This window comes from Acinonyx jubatus, chromosome X (assembly GCF_027475565.1).
Source record: "Acinonyx jubatus isolate Ajub_Pintada_27869175 chromosome X, VMU_Ajub_asm_v1.0, whole genome shotgun sequence".
In the NCBI taxonomy this organism is placed as follows: Eukaryota; Metazoa; Chordata; class Mammalia; order Carnivora; family Felidae; genus Acinonyx; species Acinonyx jubatus.
In genome coordinates, this window is record NC_069389.1 from 63,968,679 (window position 1) to 63,986,701 (window position 18,023).

The 18,023-nt window shown below is 34.6% G+C and overlaps 1 protein-coding gene across 6 annotated transcripts in view; it reads right to left on the minus strand.

The window, feature by feature from the left end:
* BRWD3 (bromodomain and WD repeat domain containing 3) overlaps positions 1-18,023 on the minus strand; it is a 242,818-nt gene that overhangs the window by 161,880 nt on the left and 62,915 nt on the right. For all 6 annotated transcript variants that reach the window (XM_053201416.1, XM_027053775.2, XM_053201414.1 and 3 more), the window contains exons 7-11: positions 12,994-13,154; positions 10,914-11,135; positions 6,664-6,764; positions 6,070-6,140; positions 5,039-5,139 (exon numbers count right to left, since the gene is read on the minus strand). In XM_053201416.1, coding sequence (XP_053057391.1) covers positions 5,039-5,139; positions 6,070-6,140; positions 6,664-6,764; positions 10,914-11,135; positions 12,994-13,154 — 656 coding nt within the window. The remainder of the gene's footprint in view (positions 1-5,038; positions 5,140-6,069; positions 6,141-6,663; positions 6,765-10,913; positions 11,136-12,993; positions 13,155-18,023) is intronic.

The window sequence follows — 18,023 nt, forward strand, 5'->3', positions numbered from 1 at the left end:
ATTGGCCATGGCAACCACCTTCTTGTATGTCTCCTGAGGCAAGGGAAACAAAAGCAAAACAAACTATTGGTATGCCATAAAATAAAAAGCTTCTGCATAGTGAAGGAAACCATCAACAAAACTAAAAGGGAACCTATGAAATGGGAGAAGATATTTGCAAATGACATCTCTGATAAAAGTTTAGTATCCAAAATACATAAGGAACTTATAAAACTCAACATCCAAAAAAAACAAATATTCCAGTTAATAAATGAGCACAAGGCATCATCAGACATTTTTGCCAAAGAAGACATTTTCCAAAGAAGACATACAGATTGCCCACAGACACATGAAAACATGTTCATCATCATTTACCATTAGGCAAATGCATATTAAAACTACAAGGAGATATCATCTCACACCTGTTCTAATGGCTAAAACCAACAACACAAGAAACGTCAAGAATTGGCAAGGATGTGGAGAAAAAGGAACACTCTTACACTGTTGGTGGGGATGCAAACTGGTGCAGCTACTGTGGGGAACAATATGGAGATTCCTCATAACCTTAGCAATAGGGGCACCTGGGCAGCTCAGCCAGTTTCAGTTCAGGTCAGCTCTCAAGGTTTGTGAGTTTGAATCCCATGTCTGGTTCCATGCTGACAGCTCAGAGCCTGTTTGGGATCCTCTCTCTCCCCCTCTCCTGCTCTCTTTCTCAAAATAAATAAACTTTACAAAACTTTAAAAATAGAACTCTCCTATGATCCAATTGCACTACTGGGTAATTACCCAAAGAATACAAAAACACTCATTCAAAGGGTTACATGAACTCATGTTCATGGCAGCAGTTTTGACAATAGCCAAGATATGGAAGCAGCCCACATGTCCATAAATTAATGAATGGATAAATAAGAAGGGGCATATATATATACAATGGAATATTATTCAGTTATAAAAAAATGAGATCTTGCTATTTGCAATTACATGAATGAAGCTAGAGAGTATAATGCTGCAACAATATGAATGGAGCTATAAAGTATAATGCTAAGTGAAATAAGTCAGTCAGAGAAAGACAAATACCATATGATTTCACTCATCTTTGAAATTTAGTAAGCAAAAAAAAAAAAAAAAGCAAAGGGAAAAAAGAGAGAGAGACAAATCAAGAAACAGACTCTTACTTACACAGAACAAACAGATGGTTACCAGATGGGTTTTGGGGGGATGGATTAAATAGGTAATGGGGATTAAGGAGTATACTTGTGATGATCACTGGGTGATGTATGGAATTGTTGAATCACTATATTGTACAGCTGAAGTAATGTAACACTTTGTTAAGTAACTGAAATTTAAACCTTAAAAAAAATTAAAAAATAAATAAATCTTGGGGTGCTTGGGTAGCTCAGTTGGTTAAACGTCTGACTGTTGATTTCAGCTCAGATCATGATCTCGTGGTTTGTGAGATATGAGCCCCACATCGGGCTCTGTGCTGACAGCATGAAGCTTAACTGGGATTCTCTCTCTCCCACTGTCTCTGCCCCTCCCCTACTTGTGGCCATGTGCTCTCTTTTTCTCTCAAAATAAATGGATAAACTTTTTTTTTAAAAAAAAGATAAGCATTTAATAAATAACTTGTTTTGTGCATCCCTATACTAATTATTATATAATTAATTTTACTAATTTTTTCTTTTAATCTTCCTATTAGCTTTATATGTAGTTAATCCCCTACCTTTAATATATATATGCCTTTATCAGTGTCATATTTTACTTTCACGTGATTTCTCATTACTAGTTAATTCTTTTTCTTTTCAGCTGAAATTCTCTTTCATATTTCTTATGAGGCTGGTTTATTGGTTTAGTTTTTGCTTGTCTGGAAAACTCTTTATCTCCCCTTTAATTCTTAATAACATTACCAGGTAGAGAATTATAGGTTAGATGTTTTTTTTTTCCCCTTTCAGTATCTTGAATATACCACCCCACTCACTTCTGCCCTACAATGTTTTTGTTGAAAAATCTGCTGATGGTCTTATGGGGTTCCCTTATATGCAACAAGTTGTTTTCCTCTTGCTTCTTTTAAGATTCTCTTTAACTTTTAACATTTTAATTTGAATGCTTTTTCTTACTTGGAACTCTGTGGGCTTCCTGGAACTGATTGTCTGTTTCCTTCCCTAGATTAGGAAAATTTTCAGCCATTATTTCTTAAAATAAGTTTTCTACCCTTTTATCTCTGTCTGACCTTTTAGGACCCCCTATAATGCAGATTTTATTCTCATAGTCTCCTATGTCCCTTAAACTATCTTAATTTTTTGAATTTTCTTTTCCTTTCACTGTCCTCAGTTATTTCTGGTACCCTGTCTTGCAGGTCACTCATCCATTCTATTTTGTCTAGTCTGTTGTTGAACCTCTTAGCATATTTACCACTTCAGCTATTGTATTCTTCAGCTTTGTGACTTCTCTTTGTTACTTTATGGTTTAATATCTCTTTGTTGAAGTTTTCACTGTGTTCATCCATTCTTCTCCTGAGTTTGTTGAGCATATTTATGACCATTACTTTGAATTCTTCATCAGGTAGATTACTTATATCCATTTCATTAAGGGCTTTTTCTGTCTTCTCTTGTTCTTGCATCTGAACATATACGTTGTCTCCTCAATTTGCCTGACTCCATGTTTGTTTCTATGTATTACATAAGATAGCTACCTCTCCTCCTTTTAAAATTTTTTATTATAGTTGACACACTATTGTATATTAATTTCAGGTATACAACAACATGGTGATTTGACAGGTTTATGCATTATACTATATTCACCACAAGTGTTGCTACCATCTGTCACCGTACAATACTATTACAATATGATTGACTATATTCCCTATGCTGTACTTTTTACCCCCATGACTTATTCATTCCATAACTAGAAACCTGTATCTCCCACTCCCCTTCACCCATTTTGCCAATTATCTCACTTCCCTCCCCTCTGGCAATCACACATTTTTTTCTATCTATGGGTCTCTTTCTGCTTTTTAATTTTTTAGGTTCCACATATAAATGAAATTGTATAGTATGACCTTGCATTGGAAATAAACCTTACCAATTCAACCATACCCTGGCTTTTGGTTATCTATAAGTAGCACAATTTGTTCTTCAAAGGTCCCAGTTGTTGAGGGTATGCCAAGACCTGTCATTGTTCCAAAGGGAGGGATCTCAGACAGTGCCTAGTTTCAGGCTAATTGTAAGCCAGATTGTCAGGCAGTATCTTTTAAGATATGCAAATAATAGTCTTTGAGTCCACAATCATAAACACTGCTGACTTCCAGACCAGTTCCAGAGGTGTCCCCTAGGTAAAGTTGCAAAAACCATAGCTTTAGACGTGCGTATAATCTCCTTTCTGTGAGGTATCAGTGAGCTATGATGGGGCCAAGTGAGGGCACTAATATGGTAAATTCCTACTCATGTTCCCTGAGAGCTCTTCTGCAGCCTCTGGTTGTATGACATGCCCCAGGACAAGAAAATAGGCCTTTTTCACATCAAGACTGCAGGTGAGTTTCAGTCTTCTGTTTGTACAGTGCCCTGGGAATGCTAACTCCCAAACACTGTCTCTAATTGCTTCAAACCCATGGAGTACAGGGGTGCCTGGGTAGCTCACTTAAGCCTCTGACTCTTGATCTTTAGCTCAGGTCGTAATCTCACAGTTTGTGAGATCAAGCCCTGCATCAGGCTCTGTGCTGACAACATGGAGCCTGCTTGGGATTCTCTCTTTCCCTCTCTCTCTCTGCCCCTCCCCCACTTGTGCTTGTTCTCTTTCTCAAAATAAATAAATACACTTTAGAAAACGAAAAAAACATGAGGTCCAAAAATGCAATACCCCCCGGGGCCACAAGAGCCAGGTGCTCAAGGGGGTATCTTCTGTGTGGGCTGCACATCCCTGCCCAGGCAGGTTTTGAATGTGGTATGGGATGGGGTACTCAGCCTACCTGGCTGTGGTGGGATAGGCCACAGCTGCAGTGTGCATGGGCAAGGTGCTCCCATTGAGGCTAGTAGACTTAAAGACATAAAGGAGGGGTTCAACAATGGCATCCATCTGCACCAGGACCAACAAGGCAGGAGAATTCAAAAATGGTACCCACCTCTATCCCAGGAGAGAGTCCCAACAGGTTCTTGCCTCTCCAGCAGATGCTTTAAGATTAGCAAATGAGTCTCCTTCACATAGGGTCTAGGTGCCTTGCAAACTGTTGCTTTTGAGCTGGGTCCCAGGGCTAGTGAATCTGTATAAGAGCCTTTAGGGGTGGATTTTTCATTCCCTACGGTTCTCCTAGAAGTAAGCCCCACTGGTTTTCAAGGCTAGATGCTTTGGGGGCTCATTTCTCCAGTGCAGGTCCCAAGGGTTGGATTGCCTGATGTGGGACACAGACACCTTGCTCCTCAAGAATAAGCTCCATATTATGAGATCAGTCCCCTCAAGAATAAGCTCCATATTATGAGATCAGTCCCCTCAAGAATAAGCTCCATATTATGAGATCAGTCCCAACTGTGGATTTCTGCCCTGGGGTGGGGCTTTTTGCAAGAACACGTCTCTACCCCTCCTACCCATCTTGATGTGGGCCTTTTATCTTTTGTTGTAGAGGCACTGTTTAGCTAGATTTCAGGTCCTTTTCAGAGGGAACTGTCCCATTACAGCTGTAGTTTTGTTGTGTTCATTGGAGGAGGTGATTTCAGGATCCTTCTATGCCACCATCTTTCAATATGTCTTTTAATAAGTATGTAGATTTTAAAGTAACAAATAGCTTATACAATTAACTAAATACAGCAGGATAAAAGAAGATTTTCATAAACTATTACTATAATATGTTTTTCTTTTCCTATATAGTCAAACAGAACTCATTTTAAATACTGGGGCCATACTAAATCCAGAATTTCACACTTATCTTCATTATTACAGAGATGTCTTACCATACAGATTTTAGCAACTGTATATTAAATTAAGGTACAAATTAGAAAAGAATAAAATCAATTTTCCACAGGTGTTACATAAGAAAGCAACATATTTAAGTTTTTCATTTTGTTCTTACCGTATGTGATTCTAATTCAGCAATTTTCTCAGGGATCTCAGAACCCAAATAATATATTCTAATCACATGGTCAGTGCTACCTGTTGTAATGAACATACCACCTGGAGGATTAAAAAACAAACAAGCAAACATTGTTCCAAGGAACTTTAAAAACCTTCCAATTGCCTTCTCAATTATATGCTCCTGATATTAGTAAAAGGGCTTCAAGAAATACGTTATCTTCTCACCATTAACGATATCTCAGAGAAAAATAAGTATAATTCAAGAGAAATAAGGGAAGAATTTAAAGGACAACTATACATACCACTCACCCAACAAAAGTCCACCAACTATACACTAAATACAGGCCCTTGAATAATAAACATTAAATATCAGGGCCTTGAGGAACTCATTTCTTTATATTTTATGTGAAAACATAATGCTCCAAAATTGTTTATAAAATGACCTATAGCTACAATTGTCTTTACAGGGCTATAGAGGTGGAATGTAAAAACTCAACCACTTTTGGGATGATGAATAAATTCTAGAGATGGATGGCGGTAGTGTATCCAAAACAAAGTGAATATACTCAATGCCACAAAACCATACACTTAAAAATGGTTATTAAAATAGTAAAGTTTATGTTATATTTTACCACAGTAAAAGAAAAGGTGAACTAGCATAGTAATAGAAAAGCACTGTTTATATACTGCAGAAGTGTCTTCTATATGGAGCCACAGTACATTTTTTCTGAAATGTCAGGGCAGGATTTTAGTGTTGAACTGTGTGTGTAGCAGGGGTATACTTTTTACCAACTAAATTCTGAATTATATAAAAACATATAAGCAAACAATAAAAAGACTCCAAAGCTATTACATGTGTTAATTCAAAGTCCACAAACGTCCCTCTATAGTATCATATGGTTCACATTTTTTATTATGTTTCCATTAACAAACATACATTTTTTTCTCCACAAAATTGAAAAATATTATCTTTTACAACTGGATTATTTAATATTTTGGGTACTCAAAACTTTGAATTTTTACACATACCAGAACTGAAAGATGAACAAGATATCTGAACTCCAGGTCTAGATCTCTCAGTAAATTTCACTGGGCGATCTCTAAGAGAAAAGGAAGATATTTTTATTTTCCATCATGTTCATTTAACATGCAAGAATCTTTGCACACTGGTGGATATCTACAGATTTAACATCAATATTATAAAACACACATTTGAAGTAGTCAATAAGTTCTATTCCCATCATTCAGGTTAAAAATGCATTTAAACTTCAAATATACTTTAAGATACCAGAATTATTATCATAGCTTTGCAAAGAAATTGCCAAGTAACTTACTACCACAAAGAGAAGTTCAAAGTCTTCTTATCAGAGTAATAAATGAAACAAACACTCTGCAAAAATTTTGTGTATAAGTTAAATAGTCTCTCCAACATTGGTTTCATAAAAATTCTATTCTAGAATCTCTAACATCTAATTGAAGTAGGTATAGATATGTATATATACACACATGCACACATAGACTTACATACTTAAATAAACCAACTATTAACAACGTCTCAAGATAACAAAGAAAACAAGACATGCTTGATTTTGCACAAAACTCCTAACCCAATTCTAAACTTACCTAAACTTCATTGTTTTTACATGCCATTGCCAGAAACAGATTGTTCCATCAGCACCAGTAGAAGTGAGGTATCTGGTTGTGCCTTTAGTTGATGGACAAAACTAAAAAGAAAATTCTAATTCAAATAGAAAGCTTTCATGTTCAAACTTATTTTAAACACAGCATCTTCTAAAATTAAAATCACTTTAATAGATATACCTTAAATAAATTCAATTAAGAATTTCACATTCAAGATATCAGTTATTTAAATTTCCTAGATTAATGAATACCTTGCAAAAATTTACAATATCAAGAAATAGTAGAAAAAAGTCATCAAATTTAGGATAAAATATATTAGCTTAAAAACAATTCTTTTCAGGGGTGCCTGGATGCTTCAGTCAGTAAAGCATGCAACTCTTGATCTCAGGGAGAGTTCAAGCTCCATATTGAATGTAGAGATTACTTTAAAAAAATAAAATTTAAAAAAATAAATAAATAATTATTTTAAATTACTGAACATCACAGTTTAAGATTATTTCATTACTTTTAATGGAGAAAAATATTACAAGGTGATTACTAGTAAGCCATTATAAGTCTACGAAGTATATACTTATATAGCAAAAAATTATGGAATTTTTATAGCTCATATGAATACGGCATCAGAAATCAATCTAAAATCAATGATTAGGAAGTTGTATCTAAATATTTTAGTCTTATCATTTTATTTTAAACTCCAACTGCAATAATGTATGATATAAATGTTGTCCTAAAAGGATACCTGAGATACAGAAAAAAGTTGGAAATCAAACCAGGGTCTCTGCATGCCATGAGTTTTAAAAATCCCAAATACAGGGGTGCCTGGGTGGCTCAGTCGGTTAAGCGTCCGACTTCAGCTCAGGTCACGATCTCACGGTCCGTGAGTTCGAGCCCCGCGTCGGGCTCTGGGCTGATGATGGCTCAGAGCCTGGAGCCTGCTTCTGATTCTGTGTCTCCCTCTCTCTCTGACCCTCCTCCCCCGTTCATGCTCTGTCTCTCTCTGTCTCAAAAATAAATAAACATTAAAATTTTTTTTAAAAAAATCCCAAATACAGATAAATCAACACCACTAAGATGAATATTAAGGATCTGAATAAATTTTGACCTCAAATCTAAAGAAAATGATCATTATAGATATTAGAATTCATTTATCTAGTTTCTTGACAGGAAACACAGAACTTCTACCAAGACTAGAGAATTTAAATCAAACAAAGATTATCAATTAATGTTATCCATTAACAGTTGATATACAGTAAAGAACCAGTACTCAGGTATCATGCCTATATTTTCCTTTCTGAGATAAAGAAGCTTGCAATTGAAAACTTAATCCACAATTTATAGCAGGAGTCTGCAAATTACAACACACATGCCAAATCCAACTTGCTGCCTGTTACTGTAAATAAAGCTTTATTGGACAAAGTCACCTTACACTGGCTACAGCTGCTTTTGGCCTGCAGAGTTAAGTAGGTGTGACAGAGACCATACGGTCTGCAAAACCTAAAATATCTACTATCAGATCCATGAATTTGCTGATCTCTGATACATGCAAATAAGACAAGTAAATATAAAAGAGTATAATTTTATTAAGTTTGAAAAAAACACTAAAACTTTTATTATCACCATTATATTTAAATACATTCATCAATCACAAAGGTGGATCTGGCCTATTAATGTTCCCTAATTGGATTGTTTTTAAATAATAAATCATGTTAGAGATTATACAAATAAGGTATGTACACTTCTGAATAAAAATTAATACATCATTATTAAAGTAAATTTAGTGAATATAGAGAAACAATAAAAGCTACTTATAATCCCACCACCCAGGGGCACCTGGGTGGCTCAGTCGGTTAAGCGTCTGACTTCAGCTCAGGTCATGATCGCACAGTCTGAGTTTGAGCCCCGCACTGGGCTCTGTGCTGACAGCTTAGAGCCTGGAGCCTGCTTCGGATTCTGAGTCTCCCTTTCTCTGCCCCTCCCCCTGCTTGCATTCTGTCTGTCTTTCAAAATAAAATAAAGACATAAATTTTTTTTAAAAATAATCCCACCACCCAGAGGCAACCTCTATTAATATCATATCATTTTATATCTGTTTTGTTTAAAAAAAATCTGAAAGGAAAATACACCATGATGTTAATGGAGACAGTCAATTAGCAAAGAGTAAGTATAGTATATAGAATTCACACTAAATGGTACTGATTACTATGGAAAAAAATAAAATTAAGGGGAGATAAAGAGTGCTGGTTCAGGGAACAATTTACAATTTTAGAGTGGTAAAGTGGTTAGAGAAAGTCCCTGAGAAAGAGAAATTTACACACAAAGTGAGAAGAAAGTGAAGGAATAAGCCATGTGACTATCTAAGGAAGAGCATTCCGTTCCAGAGACATGAAACAGAGCAAAGGCAGAATTGGAGGCAGAGTGGTCTAACAAAGCAGAGTGCATAGCAGCAGCTAAAGCAGAATGAGAACAGAAAACTAGTAGAAGATGAGGTCAAAGAGAGCAAGGGGCTGAGAATGTAGGCCTTACAATGTGGGTAAATTGTAAAGACTTCAACTTTAACACTGAGTTTGGAACTACTGAGGGTTCTGAGTACCAGTGACGTGATTTAACTTCCATTTTAAAATCACACAGCCTGCTATGGCAGAGGTTAGACTGGGGCAAGAAAGAGGGAAGGGAAGAAGCAGGAAGATCAGTTGGAAATGTGCTTCAATAATCTGGGTCATAGATGATAACTATTTGAAACGTAATAGAAATGATAAAGATCATGATAATTTGTCAGATTCTGGATTTATTCTGAGGGTAGAGCCAAAATTATATGCTAACAAGTTAGATATGAGATATAAAAGAGACCAAAAAAAAGTCAGGGATGACTACTCTGAGCAATTGGAAGGATAAAATAGCCATTTGTTTACTTGAAAAAAGTTTTAGGAAAAGCAGATTTAAGAAAGGAAAATAGAAGTTCAATTTTGAGTATGCTGAGTTTGAGATTCATGAAATTCATGCGATGATACAAAATGGGTAGCTGAATATACAAGTATGGAACTAAGAAAAGGTCCCAAGATGAAAATATAAGTTTGAAAATCATCAGCCTACAGATGAAATCCAAAACTACGAGACTTAATGAGATCACTAAAGGAAAGAATGTGATAGAGATCCATCAATCTTTAGGCAGCTCCTACATGTAAACAAAGTAAGATAGAAATTAGAAAATCAACCTATGAGGAAGCCAAGGAGTATCATAAACATTTTTCAATATCAGTGGCCATTTTTTTTAGTTATATGAGAGTATTTCTGAATTCCAAAAATAATCTGGCAGATACGATGGTAGGAACACAAGTAACTAATAAACTCCTAAAACAGAAGACATAAAATAATTTCAACTGATTAAAAGTTTGATATACAATTTTTAAAATCCAATATACATTAAACCTAATTCTTGCTAGCTCCTCATAAACAGGTGATATTTTATTTAAATAACACACAAAAATTGACTGACATACTTTTTAGTGACTCAAGAACAAGGAAAAGTAAATGGGAGTAATTATCTCATCCACAAAATGGTCTCCTTGACCAAAGTGTAAAACACAGTTTCAGAGGGATTCCTCTATTTTGCTTTCAACACAAAGAAGAGGACAAATTCAGCTTAGTTTTCTTAAATAAAAGTCTTTTGGGGGCTATCCAGGACTTTCACTACCAACATTTAGTAAAAACGCTCTATGAATAAGAATTTAAAAGAAGTCAATGTATTTTATGTCAAATATCAAGTTGAAATAAGAAATCACTGTAACTAAGAATAAAATTTCTTTAACATCAAACCACACACACACACACAAACACACACACACAATCCGACTGACAAACATCTTGCATTAAATATTAACACAAAGTATGCCAATATTCAAGTTAGAACCTGTTTATAACCTAACAGGTATTAGTGTTGCTTCCTTATGGCATTTATAAGTCTTCTCCCTTCTTCACAATACTAGTAAGATAAATAAGATGTTTTACACTGCATTTGAAAAATCTTTTCAATGAGGTTTTAATTATCGCTGAAGGGAATAAATTTATATAAAACAGGAACTTTAAAAAAATACCAGAGCAGAGTAGGGACAAAGCTCTTAGAGATCAATATTTTTCTGTTGCCATTCTTTATAAATATCCACACAATATAACAAAAACTGAGAGAATTCCCACCCTCATTATATATGCTAGAGATATCTTTTCATTTTTCTTACCTGTATGGAAGTAATAGAAGCTGAATGTCCCTGAAGGACTGCAACTGGTGCACAAGTTCGAAGACACCACACCCTTACAACCTTATCACAGCTGCCTGCAGCAATAAGAGTGTTTTCATAGTTAACAGCCATGTCAGAAATTTCAGCAGAGTGCCCTCGAAGTGTAGCAAGGAGACGTCCATCATCTGTTGCCCAAATTTTCACCAAACAGTCATCTGAACCCTATAGTAATACAAAAGGACAGAAGATTTACAATGTAGCGAAAATTTGCAATCCCCCACCCCAGAAAAAAAAGCCAAATGACAAAGGCAGGATTTTTATTAAATTACTTCTGAGCCTTCACTTTCTAATCTCTTTGTCCATATAATATGGATCCAGTAAGAAATAGAACTGATGTCCAAATGATGGCAATGACAAAGCACTGTCCAAACGGACAATGGCATTTGTGAAGAACTCCTCAAAACTACCAATCTTAACAACTCAAAATATTTTTAACTCACTTTTAAGGGATTTGGCATTAAATGTATCTGCATTATTTCTTTCCTTACACCTGATGGCCTTTTATCATAATTGAATATTTTTTCTATAGATACTTAAAAATTTAAGTCTACATGCATTTCTTTTTTTTTTAATTTATTTATTTTTGAGACAGAGAGAGACAGAGCATGAACGGGGGAGGGGCAGAGAGAGAGGGAGACACAGAATCTGAAGCAGGCTCCAGGCTCTGAGCCATCAGCCCAGAGCCCGACGCGGGGCTCAAACTCACAAACCGCAAGATCGTGACCTGAGTCAAAGTCGGACGCTTAACCGACTGAGCCACCCAGGCGCCCCAGTCTACATGCATTTCTTAGTAAATATGAGTCTTTGTTAACAATCTCTGCTGAAAATATTATGTTGCACTTCCTATTGAGAATTTCAAAAGAGCTTTAAAAATACTAAAATCAATTCTAATCTAATGTGGCAAATAAGCTATTTAGTAATTATGTTTATAAAAAGATGGCAATTGTCATTCTCATCATGATCATCAACATCCAAATACTTAAACGATGCATTTGGAGTTATGAAATGTCAATGGAAGAGTCTTTAATGAACTCCAAGGAGTCATAATTTCTCAAATGCAAACTACTTCATTTGCTGTATCATAGAAATTTAAAAAGAAAATTATGCCACTAACTACACTTCTATGTTAACTTAATACTAAAGCAATGACACTAAACCCTTTCTTAGAAATATTAGCGTGCTACAATTTTGTACTCAAAAACACACAATATGATCTGGTTAATAAAATGCTAAGTGATAGAAGTCAGAGAAAGACAAATACCATATGATTTCACTCATACGTGGAATTTAAGAAACAGAACAAATGAGCAAAGGGTAAAAAAGAGAGAGGGAGGCAAAACAGGAAAAAGACTCAACTATGGAGAACAAACTGATGATTAATAGAGGGAAGGCCAGTTGGGGGAATAGGTAAAATAGGTAATGGGAATTAAGGAGAACACTTGTGGTGATGAATGCCATGTATTATATGGAAGTGTCGAACCCAAAACTAGTATTACACTGTATGTTAACTAACTGAAATTTAAATAAAAGCTAAAAAAAACAATTTAAAAAATAATTAGTACTAAAACAAAAGAAAGATATACACAAAAACTAATCTTGGCTACTAACTGTGTAGTACAATTATTCAACTATATGAATGATGTAATCATTTTAATTAAGCAGAATGGACACCAACTACACTAAGTGACAAATGGAAAATGCATTTTAATAAATGTTTGCTAAAATTAAAGGAAATGAAACTGAGTAGATAAAATTGTTTCACATAAATTAACCATCTCTATGTATATAAGGCCTTAAGATTTCATTGTTTTTAATTACATTTCCCAAAACATAGAGGACATTATAGTTTACTCATTATTTAAATAGAATGAGAAAAGACTTTCAATTTCTATTCATCTTTTCCTGCATTCATGTGTCTAAGAAGGATGAATTGCTTACAAGTATAATTCAGTGCCATGAAGCCTACCTTTAATTGTTGTAAATCTCTATTATGCTTTAGTATCATAAATTTTAAACTCACTGTAAAAATTCTTCTCCCACTTCGGTCAAATGCTACACAGTAGACAGATGACAAGTGCCCCAGAATTCTCTTATGCATCTTAATGTGCTGGTAAGCAGATGAAGGGAAAATATGGCTGAAGCGACTGCATCCAGTTAATTGCCTGGCAGAGGTGATATTCACTGAAAAACATAAAATAGGAGACTCCTTCTTAAAATCTAAAAGCGAAACCTACATCATGAAGTCAAATCATAAAAATTAAGATGAGGTAAAACAGGGTATATACACCACAGCCATTTTACCCTGTGAGAAGTCTAAATTCCATTACACATTTCATGATTTTATGAACTCAAGTTTACTAACACAAAGCACTAAGAATACTCTTCTTTTAAATCCCACAAGTCTGATTTTCTGTTTGCTGTACTCTCATTTCCCAGGTACATTCTTGTTTTGCCTTTCTTGGTAAACTACAGTCAAAGACACTGTCACTCTAAGTATATGGGTAAATCTTACTATAACATGAAGGAATTTTATAGTAAAGACTATATTTGGTTAAGTAAAATACACCTTAAAAATTACATAGGGAGGGGCGCCTGGGTGGCTCAGTCGGTTAAGCATCTGACTTCAGCTCAGGTCATGATCTCACAGTCCATGAGTTCGAGCCCCGCATCAGGCTCTGTGCTGACAACTCAGAGCCTGGAGCCTGCTTCTGATTCTGTGTCTCCCTCTGTCTCTGCCTTTCCCCTGCTCATGTTCTGTCTCTCTCTGTCTCAAAAATAAATAAAAACATTAATTTCTTTTTTTAAATAACATAGAGAATTTTATGAACTCCTATCCTACCTCCTCAAATCCATTCACTCCATATGAAGCTGTCTCTAATATTTCAAGAGTAATAGATTTATACAGTGAAAAAAGAAAGGAAGCTATGATAACACATTAAGTTTTCAGTAACAAACAATCTTTCCTAGGTTTCTCTATAGGTTCTCCACTTTTAAGCTCTCCCACTAGTTACCAATGAATTTTTGAAACTGCATCTCCTATAAGGTCAACTTACACCTGGCTTTTTGTTTGCCTTATTATTTATTTTCTTAAAAAACAGACAGAAGAAAGCATAAATCTGTCCAATTCTCCTCCAATGCCACCTAGATTCTTCTCACTTACCTAAAATGGAGATCTTAACCTCCATGTAAGGATTTACAAGCACCCACTTGCTCTGTGAAATTCCTCCAGTATTCCCTTATACACTGAAAATATTTAACATCCCATACATTATATTTTAATCAAATCATAAGATCTTCATAAGTGGAAAGCCACATTGAGGCAAGGTGACATTTCACCCTAGTGCATAAATAATATAGTACAAATGATAATAGCTTAATTTTGAAGCCAAGGCAAAATTAAGGCAAGAATGGATTTGTAGCTAGATTAATACAGTTAGAACCATGCCACCCCCCCCCCCACACACACACAAAATGAAACCTTTCCATATCCCAGTTTTAAAGAGCAATGGAGTCTTTTCTTAGGCAAAGGTAGATCTGCTGGCCATTTTAAACTGACAAAATGACAAAAAAAACGAATGATGAATAGCAAAACCAATGAAACTTTGAATGTAAACCATAAGAACACAATAAAGATCTGAGTATTTATATAACACTGTGAGATGTTAAGTAAATAATGGTAGAAAACTTGTAAGCAACACTACCAGCTAAGAGGATTTCTTTTTGGCAGCTGCTCCCCATCCCAACCTCTAGAAATTTTCACAACTCTAAGGTGGAAAGAGAAGACACCATAACTTTGGGACTTAGTAATCTTCCTTCTCCAATCAAACATTTCTTACTGCTCTTAGTTCCCTGAAACAATCAATCATCACTTCTGCTTTGCTTTTTTCTATCCATACTTTGCAAGTAGATAGAAGAAAAGTTGTGTTACTTAAGGCAGGGTTTCTCAGCCTTAGAAATAATGGCACTTTGGGCCTGATAACTCTTCAGTGTACGGGGCTGTTTATTAAAGAGTATTTAGCAGCATCCCTGGACTCTACCCACTAGATGTTCATAAAAACCACCATGAAGCCGTGACAAGGAAAAATATCTCCAGACATTGCCAAATGTCTCCTGGTGGTAATAAACAAAAACAAAACTAAAAAAAAAAAAAAAAAAAAAAAACTGCCCCCAGTTAGAAACCACTGCTTAAAGGATAAAAACAAAAAACAACATCAATAGGAAGAAAAATAATCAGAAGAGCAACTCTGAGAAGAAAAGCAGAGACATAAAGAAAACAAATAATCAACGACAGAGAGAGGTAATAGCTACCAGAAATCCAGTCATTCATCTAACAAATATCTGACCTTTTCGAAGGCCAAAGGAACACAACTAAGCATATAAACAAAATATTTTTTTAAATATTTATTTATTTTTTGGGAGAGCACAAGTGGGGAAGGGGCAGAGAGAGGGGGACAGAGGATGGGAAGCAAACTCTGTGCTGATAGCAGGGAGCCCGATTTGGGACTCAAAACTCAGGAGATCATGACCTGAGCCAAAGTCAGAAGCTCAACCAACTCAGTCACCCAGGTGCCCAATATTCTTCACCCCAAAGAGACCCCATTAATATTCTCAGGCCAAAACTGTTAAATCAGGAACAATGACTAAAAACTTCATGCATTTTTATAGTGTATACAAATTAGCTTTTACTTTTTAAGACTCCTTTAGAAAAAAAACTAATAATTCATTAAAAAGAAAAATGGAAAATATTTGCAACATATATGACATAATCTTAATATTTTAAAACACATATTACTCTAACCATCTATAAGAACACCACTAAGATCTAATAGATTAGTGGATAAAGAAAATTAACAGATAAGTCGCAATATAGGAAATACAAATAAAGGAAGTCACAAAAACATTTAACTATTTTGCCAACTATCAAAAGAAATTTAAATGAGAATGATGAAATACAATACTATACCTAATAAATTAGCATTTTAAAAATTCTAAAACTTAATGCCAGCAATTACTACCTGAAACTGGTGTACACCTACATTTCTAGATGCACCATAAAGTGACATGATCCATTTGGAAAATAATTTTGGCAATATACTTCAAGAGGCATGAGAATATACACACCCACTGCTCAACCCCTGAGAATCTACTCTAGTGACATAACTGTTTAGCAAAAATGGGTTACATGTACAAAATGCTTTCATAATACCAAAGAATGATAAATAACCTAAATCCAACAACAGGGGAATGGTAAATTAAGTTACAGAATATGTGATGGACTATTCTATAGGAATTAATTAAAATACAAATATAGCACTGTGGAAAAATTTAGTAACTACAAAGCAAAAAACATAAAATACAACCTTGCAAGTATACTATGATTTAAATTATGGAAAAAATGCATACATATATAATAAAGACTAAGAAGAAACAAGAGAAATGGAACCAACTGCTTTGTGATCAAAGTATAGGCATTTTTTTTAAAATTTCACTTAACAATACATTTTTATCTTAAATACAATTTTTCTATTAGGTTCTTCTTAGTTATCACTAATAGCTATTCAAAAAAATTCTAATATAAGGTATGCTGAATATCTGATAGAAGCAGCACCAAATATTCCTTCTTTCCGATCTCAGGGATTTTTTGTTTTTTCACCTAGCACCTGAAATGGTAACATTCATACCTTTTTTTCAGTCATTTGATATCAACAGGCCTTAGGCTCTATACATTAAGGAGTCCTGTCAACCCTCTTTTGCATGAATTGTCCATTTAGCCACTATTTTTCAGTATTACTGCTTTTTGCTTTTCTTATCTATTTACAGAGTACTTTATCAGGAACATTTTTGTCAATTGTTAATAGCTGATACCTGGCTATAAAGATACAATTGAGTTCACTTTTGACCAACCCTTGAGTATTCTACCAGGAAGAAGTAGATCTCACTCTTCTAGCATGAATGTTAACATAGCTCTTTTAAGGGAGGGAAATACTCAAAGTCATTATTCTTTTTCTCAAAAGTGACAATAAAATAGACACACATACACAAACACAATTATCACTGTGATGTATCTGAATGTCTCTATCAAATGTACTACTAGAGTGAATTATTTTTCTATTTTAAGTATAATGCAAGTTGGAAGATGAACAATTTAAATTTCTTTCACCTTAAAGTAAAATGAGGTATTCATGAGAAACCTACAAATAAATAAAAAATTCCCACAATCCTATGCCAAAATATCCACTATAATGCCATTATTGCATTCTCACTATTAAGCCTTCTAAAATCTATAGTACTTCAAAGGCATGTAAATAAGTTTTAGTATCTACAACTAATTACCTTGATTAATTACTTACTTAAGTTTTCAAAAACACTATAAAGGTTAAGTTATGTTATTTCAGCCTCTATTTACTAAGGAATTTAGCTCCATATAGTCACAAAAGTGAAATGGCAAAAACAATAGTTGAAACTGGGCGAGCAATCAACATAATTTTAGTCAGAACAAAATTCCTGCTTTTCCATCAACAGTTGTTAAGGATTTGGCAACTTTAGAGAAATAATACCCTATGCTATAGTTGTGACTCCTTTCTATCTAGGGACCTGGTGTAGTTATGGTCAGGTCCAAACAATCAACTATAGAGCATTTTCTCTTGAGCAGTGATGTGAACATGCCAACTTTGTCTTGAAATATTTTAAGAAGCATCCTTTTCAGACAAAAATCCTTGATGCCACATTTCTTTGTATTGACAAACTCAACTAGTAGACAAATTAGTCAAATGTGTATATGTATAAAATGTATTTAAATATAAAATAATCTATTCAGAATCCATCATGTTTGTTTTTTTCTTTAAAATTTTGTAAGATAGACACCTAAATGTTCTCTACCAAGAGATAAGATATATGAACTAACTCAGTGACAGAGCAAAATGCTCTTGAAGATTCAAGTAAAAACAAGATAAAACTGTATTTTATAAATTTATTAAGTCATAGAGATCAGTGAACAGCTATTAATGGAATAATTGTTTTTTCATTAAAACCTATGTTTGTTGACCACCT